General features: G+C 31.3%; 1 protein-coding gene across 1 annotated transcript in view; it reads right to left on the bottom strand.

Annotated features, from left to right (window-relative positions):
* The window catches only part of LOC129233155 (CREB-binding protein-like), an 80831-nt gene that overhangs the window by 38569 nt on the left and 30183 nt on the right, over positions 1-12079 (bottom strand). The window contains exons 10-17 of the mRNA XM_054867224.1: positions 5483-5640; positions 5296-5376; positions 5007-5063; positions 3396-3473; positions 3192-3259; positions 2903-3050; positions 1274-1420; positions 1070-1183 (exon numbers count right to left, since the gene is read on the bottom strand). Of these exons, the coding sequence (XP_054723199.1) occupies positions 1070-1183; positions 1274-1420; positions 2903-3050; positions 3192-3259; positions 3396-3473; positions 5007-5063; positions 5296-5376; positions 5483-5640 (851 nt within the window). The remainder of the gene's footprint in view (positions 1-1069; positions 1184-1273; positions 1421-2902; positions 3051-3191; positions 3260-3395; positions 3474-5006; positions 5064-5295; positions 5377-5482; positions 5641-12079) is intronic.

Genomic DNA, 12079 nt, shown 5'->3' with positions numbered 1-12079 from the left:
GTTTATCTATCTCTATATACAAATACACAGTGCAATTTTTACATGAATGAATTCAAGTATGTAAAATAGAGATAGTGTACATGACTGGGGTGTCACAAAATGTTTTAAATCTTCACAGGGTGCCCGATTTGCAACAGTCTGGGAAGCCTTGTGTTTTTTGTAGCTGTCATTAAATTAATTTATCTGAGCAATAATTGTTCTGGACTTTACCAACATGATTGGGAATAGGACACATTTTGCTGTTTTGTTTTGATTGTGCAGTACTCTTAAGTGTCTGCTTTTGAGTTACATCCCACTCAAAAGTTTAGGTAAGCATATTTTCATTTTATGTCTTTAAAAAAAAGGGGGGGGGGGGGCATTTGAACTCTTTAAAATGTTGCATTTGATGTTTGAATGTTTTGTTATTTTTAAAATCAAAAACGTCAAATTTATGTTGAATTCAGAAAAGTACACATCTCTTCTTTCTTTGCCATCTTTTATTTCATCTTCAGAAATAGTTTTTTGAATGAAGATCACTATTGCAGTCTTGACTATTTTTGTATAATTCACTTATTTAAAATGAACTTTACTCCTCTAAAAAATGTTAAGCAGCATTTTAATGCCTTGAGGAAAATTCTAGCAATATCTCTGTATGTAATACAGCACAAAAATACAACGTATTACTAATGAATTATACGATGATGCATACTATGTCTCCAAATAAATAGTAAACGCTTTGAAAGGAATTAAGGTGTAATTGATGAACTGAAGAGAAGAAGTGTACTATTTTGGGACTTGCTGATGCAGTGAAGCACATGAGGAGGGGGTCAGAGCAGAAGACTGAAGTCTCGGAAATTGTAGGGAAGAGATTTCAGAAGTTTCAGGCTCATTTGGAAATACTTTCGTCCTGGCGAGGAGGGGGTGGAGGGTTCTCTGTAGCATTTGAGGGGGCCAATGTTGGGATGGGCACTCCTTGGTGATGTAAGTAAAAATAAAACAATTGTATACCCCAAAACTCATAATTGTCTAAAAAAGAAACATGTAAATGCAAATATAGATACTACAACTGTAAAAAACCGGAAGAACTTACCCTAACTGTTTAGCATAATCAAGGTATCCAAGAAGAATTTCATGATACACTGCAGTTCGATACTGTTTAGGCCTAAAGAAATGCACACTATCCAAATAAGCTATGTAAACACGCCTGAAAAATATTTCAAGATTAATTACACTGAGCACAAATACATTCACTTGATACAACAGGTAACAAAAAGAGCACTAGATAAAAAAATACCTTGTGTTTGGAGGTGAGCATTCTGAACCATATTCTTGCACATGCATCCCAAAAAAGCAAGTATCAACCCCATCTATTTCTTCAAAGGCAAACAGAGCTTTTGCTCTGTAAGGAAACTGTTCAGGCCACTTCCCTGTATCGACATATCTAAAAATATTTGAAATAATAGTCATTTTCCTGCATCAACATAAATTTAAAGATGTAAAAATACAAAGGACGAATTAGTTTCATTGCAGTCCCCCCCCCCCCCCGCCTTGGATGAAAAACTTAACAGCTGAATATAATTTTAGATAAGAGATAAAACAAACAAACCTCAGGCTAAAGAAATTAAATTGAAACAAAGGATCTCACTGCATTTTTTGTATGTACACTTCTCAATTTTCTCTAAAAATGCTCAATAAATTAGCACAGCATTTTATCAGCACTGTGAGTGTTTTGTGAATACAAAAATTGTAACTTTTCTATCAATAAATTATGCCACAAAATGAATATTGATGCAACATATATAAAAAGTCAACCATGATGCCATAATACACTGAATGATCAATACTGCAAACAAATGAAACTTAATAGAATAGAATGTCTCTTCATAAATTGAATGCTAAATTGCCTTATAATAAGCAACTACTTCAAATAGCCTCTCTGCCACTCTTAATTAAAATCAGGTGACATAATCACAAAAGTAATGGATTGAAAGTTTTTCTGACAAACTTGGGAATAGTTTTTTTTTGCAAGAAGCAAAAAAAACTATTCCCCACAGCTTTACAAAACCTATACCCAGCTTAAAATATCATGACTACATAAACACAATCTAAGTGCTTAAACACATGTAATCAAGGTTACAATTCTATCTAAAAATAAAAAAAATAAAAACAAAGGGTTCATATACCAAAAATTGGAGTTTAAAGGAAAATACTTTGACAATTATTCATTACTTTTTTTTTCCAAATCTTCCCTTTAACCCTGATTCATTCTTTTACAGATTTCCAATTACAACAAAGGACTAGTGCAAGGTGCTAAAACTCTTTCAAGTAGTTAAGGACAAAAGAAGCACCCTTAAATTTGATGAGAATTGAAAACATGGTTTGTTTGCAGGTAAGTTACTGCTTGACTGCTGTTGTTTAGCTTTAATATAATAATCAAAAGTAATTTGAAACCATGCATTGTAAACAAGATTCTTTTACATTATAAATGTTTGGTTAAGAAAATCATACTTGTGGATGACAATGGATGAAAAAATTCTCATTTACATAGAATTTCTGCAAACTGTTTTCCAATATAGAATTTAATGATAACTTTATGATTTCCTGGTTCTGTCAACACATTTGCAGCTGCGAGTCAGTGAATTATCTGAATAACTCATGTGGGTGCAGTCAGTTATAGGACAGCAGCCATGATTGCATAATGGATTTAGTCATTGAAGGACTATGTTAAGGAGAGAAAACTTTTTACGTTTCATCTTGATTCCAAAATGGAAATTAAGGGTAAAATTTTCGTTCTGTCGCAAACTCTTTCTCTGTGATTTTATCCAGTAGGAAATGTGTCTTAGAGCAGAAGTTACCCTGATTTTAGTAATATTTTATTTTCTTAAGTTATTTTTAAATAGCAGTTATCAAAATTAAACCTCACCTTGCCCTCATACCAGGTTTAACCTCGACAAACTTTTCTGAGCTTGACACAACTCTAATTGTAACTTCTCCAGCTCCGCAGTCTTTCTTCTTCAAAAAACCGTTCACACGATTTTCAATGTATTGCCCGAGTTTTGATTGCTGAAGCCCTGTTGAAAAAGAAAGTTGGGGGGAAAATGTTAAAATTGAGGAAAAACAATAGAATTTCAAAAAAAAAAAAAAGAAATCAATTCATTTGATTTTGTCATTAGTGCCATTGACACAAAAAAATTTCACAAGGAAAAACTTACGTTTTGATGTAAACTTATTTTCTTTCTTCTTTTTTCCTTTGCTTTTTAAACAGTTATCACAGGTAAATCTGAAAACAATATTGACAATGTAAAATTTGAAAAACAATTGTAAAAACTAACAGCAGCCAGTTAACATTGTTCATTAAAGTAAAATCAATTATTCAGACAAAATATATTTTGCATGCAAAATGCATAGAGACATACCCTTCCGGCCAAATCACTTCAAAATGAAGAGCACATATTTGATGGAGCTTACGCCCGCAATCGCTGCACTCCACAAATCTAAAAAAAAAGAGTATTAATGTTAATGATTTTTCTAAATATAGCAACACCAATTTTAAATAAAATCATCACCAAAATAAATCAACATTTTGTAGAAGGAGAAAAATTAATATGATGGGTAATTTCCACAGCTTCTTTCCTCCTCAATTACTGCAAGAATTCAAAAAAAAAAAAAAAAAAAAAAAAAAAAAAAAAAAAAAAAAAAAAAATTGGGGAACATAACTAAAATGTGTGGAAGTCTTGAAAGAGTTAAAACCTTTAATCTATTGAACAGATAGCAATTGATATGGAATTTGACAGCAGGGCTGCCAACCTTTTTCAGACAGTAATGTGTAGTATGAATGGAAAATATATGTGTAGTTTTAAGTGTTAAAGTGTAGTCTTCTAACTTGCACAAGGTCTTCTTACCACCCACCTTTAACCTTCTACCACCATGAATAACATGAGAGAATTAGATCTTTTATATGCTTAAAAATACAGTTGAACTTATTTAAAAGGAGCCCTAAATAAACGAAAACCTGGATTTAGCGAGTATTTGATTGGCACAATGTTAAATCTATGGGAGCAGAACTCTTTTAATGAACAGTGAGCAATATTTTTGATTCCTAAATTTTCTATTGCCTTTCTGCTCAGCCTACCCTTTTGTGGAAAAAATCCTTTTGCTTTGGAAGTCAATCTGAAGTTATAGATGAGTCAAATCTTGAGAACAATAATTGACAGCACTTTTTTCAAAATTTATTATAGAGAAACATTCGAAAATTATATATTTATTGATGCCAATGTTATCGCTTCTAAAGATACTCTCAACTCAAATTCATGTTATAAAATATTTGGGGGGGGGGGGGGGGACAAAAGAAAGCGATGATGATAAAAAATGTTTAGAATTTGAAGCTGAACTACCCCCTACAAACTTGACGACTTTTGATGTGCAAAGTATAATTCTAACTTTTTTTGCTGCAAATGACGATGTTTCTTTTGGCCATGTGCATTCTTTGAAAAACAACAACACAAGAAAGGGACAAGAAGACTGTTCAAAGTAAATGAACCAATTTCTTTGGTTTTAAATCATCAAATTTTTAGTAGGATGTGTTATAACTGTTAATTGTCCAAAATATTAAAACACTTACAAGATGAAAAAGATTTGAAATTTTGAACATGGGAAGCAATTTTAAGTGACATATGTATTTAGTGCAGCCATCTTTACAAAAAAAAAAGTAATTTCATGAAAAAGTAAAATAAGCTTATCTTCCATAACAAGCATTAATTAACTTCCAACTGTCCAAAGTATTAAAATATTTAGAAGATGCAAATGATTGAAATCTTCAACACCAGACACAATTTCCCACTACGTGTAATGTTTGCTTTGAGATTCCACAATACATGATATAACACAATAAGATATAACACAATAAGAATATCTTTTTTGAAATGCTATATAAATGCATCTAGTTTTGAAGACGTATACAAGTGAATCAAATAATTTTAAGATAAATAAAACAATTTATGTAGCCCGAGAAAGAAAATGCCACTTACGGCTCTTGTTCCAAATGATCATTTTTCATTTCTACAAATTGTTCTTTCTTGATATTTCTGAAAGAGTGAAAAGTATTTCGCATGAAGAAGTTTTATTAACACTTTGGTAAAAGTTAAATCCACACTTCTTTAGTAGCATCAAAAGATTTTAGTAAAATTTTCAGGAGAGGAAAAAAAAAAGGGAGGGAAAAGATCTAAAAACATGCATAATTGAAAAAAATCCCACAATTTGTGTTAGATTTTTTTTTCTTTCAGCGTTTAATACATTTAAAATATAAAAAAAACTTACGTTGGTGGCTGAGTTGGATCATCTCCTAGCGTAACAATATCACCAGGAATTTCAGAAAAGCATTTTTGGCAATATGTATACCTATAAAGTAAAAAATATGTTAAAAAAAGTAAATAAGTAAAAGCGCTACTTACTCCAATAGTTTAAATTTGAAATATAAGAAAAAAGTAAAATAAAAAGTGCAAACCTGTTCTGATAGCTCCAGTACTTAGCATCTCTGGGGATTGTACAAAGCTGTTTACCATAGCAGCATAAAACTTGGGGCTGAAAAACATACTTCCTTCCACAGCAATAGCCAAGAGAGGCCATTACAGGATCAATTTCTTGTTCAAAAACTTCAGCAAGCTTTGGAATAAAAACCGATGATAAATATTTTATACGTTTTTTTCTAACATGTCTTTAAAAAAAAAACATAATTCCCCTAATACATCTTACTACAAGACTAAGCTAACTTTGTATCATATGAAGTACAGAAAAAACGATCAGCCTTTTAAAGTGACCATTAAAATGCAATCATTTCCTTGTTATATGTCACTAAAGAGCAGTTCTGTCATCTTTCAAGAGCTGAAATTGAATTAAATGAGCTTTTTCAAATACAAATACAAAAGTGACGACCAGCAACAGGCTCTGGGCCCAGCTAGACTGGTCCTAGTCAATTTACAATCCCCAGTGAAGATCAATGGCCCTCTTAAAACTGTCTACTCCTTTGCTCATTACCACCTCTTCCGGTAAGCTGTTCCAAGGTTCCACTACCCTGCTAAAATAATAATTTTTCCTAATATCCATGTTAGCCTGAGATTTAAATAGCTTAAAACAATGACCCCTTGTCCTGTTTTCAGTGCTAAACTTTAACCCCGTAACATCTTTCGTTTTAATAAATTTAAACAGCTGAATCATGTCCCCTTGTGTTTTGTGTTTTTTTAAGATATAATCCATGTTGAGGGTAATTTGAGGTTACAAAGATCCTCTCTTATAAATCAAAACTTTATAAATAACATAGTCTATTACAAAATAAGAAAAAATTTAAAAAAAAAATTAACAGATAAAATTTAAAATATATATTTGCTCATATATACCACAAGAAAAGTTTAAATGACTAAACAATTAGAGAAGGTCAAAAACCCTTTTAATTTAAACCACAAGTTTCCATTTGATTATTTTTGTTTCTTTTTAATTTTATGTTTTATTATAATTATTTATGCAGAAACTACCATAGTAAAATGCTTAGTTTTTGAAAAATATTCAACTTGGCATCAATAGCTACAAAAGGTTCATAAAAATATACAGTAAAACCCCTCCTAACAGACACCCTTCTTATGCAGAGAATGTTTAATTCCCTGGTTCCAAGGCAAATAACATTATTAAACCTGTCCTGCAGACACCCCACTATTGGGGACAGAAAAAATTTCCCATTAGTGAGGGATTTTACTGTATATTTATTTGAAATGTAGACTATGATCCCAATAATAGTTCCAATTCTTTTATAATGCCAAAAATCTATCGTCCAGTTTTAATAGTTTGAAAGAGAAACAATGAAACTTTAAATTATGCTACATTCACTTCACATGTGTTCCCTCAAGGACAATGGCACCCCCCTATCCGAAATGAGATTTAAAAAACCCTCTAATTAAACACCTATAAGAATTTAGATGGAGCAGTCTGCGCCATTTTCCCTTCCCTTGGGGACACCCCTGACAAACTATTTTTTAAACAGTTCCACTTTTTAAATATCTCACTTTTTAAACAGTTAGTTGATCAAGAGTAAGGAAGCAGTTCAGTGACTTCAAAATAATGAAAAAGTGACCACCAGTTTTTGAAAGATAAAACTGAAATAAATTAATATTCACTTTTTAAGATACATCTAACTCATAACCTATTCAAAAATAAGGATGATTAAAATTGATACCAATGATCACATTTTTGAAGACGCATTTACTATGAGGCCTAAATCCACATGTGTTAAGTTTAGAAATAGAAGAAAAAAAAAACTTTTTAAATGCAGGGAGGGGATCCGTTGTTGTGGTACCCCCAGCACCTAACACATGGGTGCTCACACAAACATCTCTCCCCCCCCCCCAAGCTTTAAATGTCTTATAAATTTTATAAGTGCGTAAAATTTTTTAATGTTTTAAATCTCAGCCCCCACCCCCATTTTCAATGGTAAAAACTGCTAAGATGATCTATAGCAGCGTAATGTTCCTAAAAACCTTATTCGCTTATACAGTTGAACTCTTATAATGAGTACGAAAGAATTTAAATATTTGCTTGCCACAAAGGAGTGCTCGTAAAAAACAAATTCAGGAAAACTCATAAAACTTCACACATACTTGCTTTGTTTGTGTTTAAAGTATCAACTCTGTTAACTTAATTTGAAATATTTTTTGTCTTTCTTATTGTTTTTTTATCTTTTGGGGACTCGAATAACATCGTCTTTTGCGCCCCTGGCTTTGATAACCGTTTGAACTTTTTCTACAAACAAGAAGCTCTTGAGTATGTGGACTGTTATGTTTAGCTTAAATTTGTTCACATTTGTCAATATTGTGTTTCCTTTCATTATATTTTTTTAAAACCTGCATGAGATTTAGTTTGAGCTACAATGTCCACGTAAGTATATCTTGGAACTGATAACATTCTCCTCAACAAATATATAACTTTCAAATACTTTTCTGCTCCACAAGTTGAAAAAAAAGGGGGCATCATCACTTGTTCTCATTATTTACGGGTTATTGCTAACTTTAAAATGTTTATGGAAGTTTTTCAAAAAGGAATTTATGAATCCCAAAAATATTGCTAGTTTTAAGCAGTTTGCTTGTTAAAAATGAGTTATGCTCTCCTAGAATTAACATTGCACCAAACAAATTTTTATTTCCTTGCTAAATACGAGTTCTTGTTGAATCATGGCTTATTATAAGCGAGTTGGACTGTATTATAATCCTAAGCGGTAACTTATTAAGTTAAGGGGAAACTGTACTGAGATAAAGTTATGTTTTAAATTATTTTCTAAGCTATGAAAAGACAAAATGTACTTCTTACTACCTATTAACAATTTCAATTTCTGTCAAGTAATCTAATTAATTCTTTAAATCATATCTAATTCTTTTCAACAACTAATAGTCAATGTATAAATCTAAAAAGTTGATAAATAATACCCATGGAAAATATAACAATATCTCTTTTAATTTCTATATCTGAAGTTTATTGACTTATCATTATCAATATTATGAAGCCAAGCAAAGGGGTTTAGCAATATGATGATACAAGAGAGGGGTGATCGTCCCTCCATCAAGGAAGTCTGCACTGACAATGTTTCGGAATCCAAGTCCTAAAACCACAAATGTTGTCCATCTTTTTTGACGTTAGGAGAAAGAATGAGGCTTAAAACTAAAACTCTCTTCCAGAAACTCCTAGGTAGACAACCTACAGTGATGTTAGGAGCAGGGGTGCAGAAAATGTTTTTAACACCAACATTTCCCCCAATCTGTATGAAAATTTCCACAAAATTTTACAATATGCTATATGTTTCAGATAAAAATTCATTCTTATTACTATAGGTAGAGATAGTTTTGGGGGAAAAAAAAGCAATTAATCTTTAAAACTAATAGAATGAACTAGTAGCCTTAGAACTCAGTATCTAAACAGCAAATTAAGTAAATGCATGTAAGTTTTAATTAAAATATCATATCTACATTTATTTTAAATGTAAATTATTATCCAACAAATAGTTGATGAAAATACAAAAAGTGGTGATGCAAAAGAAAATGCATTCAAAATACACTTGCAGAAAAAAAAATGGATTTTTCTTTTTTTTTTTTAAATCGAATCTGCAAAATTTTCCCCAGAAGGTTCAAATTTCCCCCGATCCTAGACCGCCGGATCGGACAAATTCTGCACCCGTGGTTAGGAGAAGAGGTTTGGGGGTAGGTCTACCCCTTCCCCCCTCAAACATTTTGCAAAAATTTAAAGCAAGTGTAGGCCATGTCAAGTAGTGTTAAAAGAAGAAATGGAGTTCAGGGACTTTCCTCTAGTCATCGTTTCAAACTGAAGCGGCAAGAAGAAAATAAAGGAGCAATTTTAGACAACCTTCGATGATGTTAAAAGGAATTGTTTTCAAAATATTCCCACAAGAATTATTACGCAATTAAAGTTTGAAACACAAAACAAACTGACATAGATAGGGATCTCCTGCCCCCCCCCCCCCCCATAAATCCCTTTATTTTAGTTGATTGAAATAAAAATGATGAATCAATCCTCCAGGAAGTACGCAAATTAGATAAGTAGTAAGAAGTAAGTAAAAAACAAATTGCCCCCTCCATAAAGAATTTCTGGATCCGCCCTTGGATGAAGCAATGCCTCACACAAGGTTGAACATTAGCTGTTTGGCTTGTTAGAACTTAACTATAATTCTTACTATTTCATTTTATGTCTTCATTTTTACAGTTAATGCTTTTTGACACTAGAATTATGGGAGGGATCAATTTGAACCCAAGCTAAATTGCTTCTCTGTATTTTCAACTAACTTAATCCTTCTTTGACTTTTCCTAAATCATCGTGCTGTGTCATAATATAAAGTTTTCAAGAAAATTGCATTTTATTTAAAACCCAAGCTAAGTAGTTGTACTTAAAATCCAGGCAGGTTTCATTTTCACCTTTTTGAGCAATAAATAAATGTAAACACATTTACTGATGCTGAAACAGAGTAAAAACTCATAAGGAGACAATTTATAGCTGATTTTGATAGACAAAAAACAAAGTTTTTCTCTTTGATGGCTTTATCGGAAACAAAACATTAAGAAAATTGAAAAGAGTAACCAAATGGACAGATTATTAGAAAAACTCATTGACGTTTCCAATGTATATTATATACTTCCTTGATTAATTTCATTTACTTCATTAAAAATGAAACATTCAGCCAAATGTGTAACAGTCGTCCCCATTTAATCTTGTAACAGATAATCGAATACCCTGCTTATAGGAATATAAATCTGTGGAACAAAAAAAAAAAAAAAAAATCCCATAGTACTATTGTTAAATTTCCCCGCTTAGTTGCAAAAATATTCATATTTCTTGAGCAAAACTCTTTGTTTCAAGTTGAATTTTACATCTCTTTCTTGCAAAAGGTCACTTTTAACAAAGCACAAAAGAGCGTAATCTTATTAATTGGCCTTTAGCTGTAATCCTACCTTTGGTGGTAAAATCCATCAGGAGTAGGTATACACCAATAAGCAAAATTGGCCTATTACTGATTAATCGGCTGTTGATAATCAACTCTGGCCCATTAATGATCATAATGAAGATTTTTAATGCTATCAATTCCTCTGTCACATTTTTTCTTTCTTCTTCTTTTTTTTTGACTTTACGAATAGTGAATTTATTTCTGAAAGACTATTTTTCTCCTCTTTCCAAATTTTCCAAAAATAATTTCAACACTTCACGCAATTTTTTTCAGCAAATTTTCATAGTAATGTTAATAAAATCACATAATGTTAACTAAGACATGAAAACTTAAAAATATTAGGGGCAGCCTGTGGTCAGCAGGCAAATTTAGGAGCATTTTTTTAATCAAATTTATTTTTAAATTGTTAGTAGCCATTTAATCCACAATTTTTATTTATTATTAAAAATATAAGGCTATCTAAAAGCACTATTCTAAAGGGGAAAAGTATTGACTCATGAAACATAATGCAACATTGTATATATTGGAAGAAGAGAGCCACGATACAATTTTTTTTTCCGCTTAAAGCGCTTCAAATGACATTATTTTCTTTCGAAAATGACAGATTTTTTGCTCTAATATTAACCACCAGAGAGCACAGCAAATTTACTTTTCTTAAAGCAAGAGAAACTTCAAACTCTTCTCCTGTAAAATTTTGTTTCTTTGTATTGTGACACTCTTCTTCCAAATGTGTGATTATTCGATAAAATTCCATATTGGCATATTTGCTCAAAATAAAAATTTTAAAAAATATTACTTCAACCATCAGTTTGTAAAAAAATAATAATAGTAAAGTATGTAGATATTTTTTTACATCATTTTTTTTTTTAATTTGTCGAGTCAAAAATTAAATTTAAATTGTTGTATGATATAATCATATGTTTAGTTTTGAGGAACAAAATAACTGAACAAATAACCAAGTTGTGTCACCAACAGTTGGGGTTAGGGTATCATTTTTAACTTTAGGATATGATCCTGATTTTCATTACAAAATAAAACAAAAGCATTTGGGAGTTTTTCTTTTTCATTGGAGAGAGTTAAGGGGAGGTTCTAGTGAGATCATAAACACATTTGCTTATTACTGTTACAATTCTGTCCTTCAAAAGATAAATAGAAATAATATCAATAACTTGTAAAAAGCAGTTGCAAGGCAGGTAAAGGGGGAGATAAATATGTTTTGCATTCCAATTTAAAAGTCCTGTAATTTAATTATTCTTTATAGTGTCATGTGATTCAGCTGTGAGAATTATTCTTAAATATTTCATTCAGTTTTATGCACTTTCTAAATTATTTGTTTTTACTCGGTAATCTTTGATACTGCAATTCTAAAATAATGTTTATTTATTGTTCATATATGTTTTCATCATAGTTTCTTGTTGAAGGTATGCTGAAAAAGTTTTTATTTAAAAAAAATATTTTGTTAAACGGCAAAATTTGGCCGATTATAAACAATCAACCATATGCAGTGACTGGGCTTAAAATGTGTCTTTGATTGGCTCTAGTCCTGTCTTGTCCCATTAATGCCTCTAGGAACTCACTTTCTGTGTAGAAAGTGGTTCCCATGGCTATTTA

This window comes from Uloborus diversus, unplaced genomic scaffold (genome assembly GCF_026930045.1).
Source record: "Uloborus diversus isolate 005 unplaced genomic scaffold, Udiv.v.3.1 scaffold_216, whole genome shotgun sequence".
Taxonomy (NCBI): Eukaryota; Metazoa; Arthropoda; class Arachnida; order Araneae; family Uloboridae; genus Uloborus; species Uloborus diversus.
The sequence above is the reverse complement of the archived record's forward strand: the minus strand, read 5'-3'. Positions and strand labels throughout refer to the sequence as shown.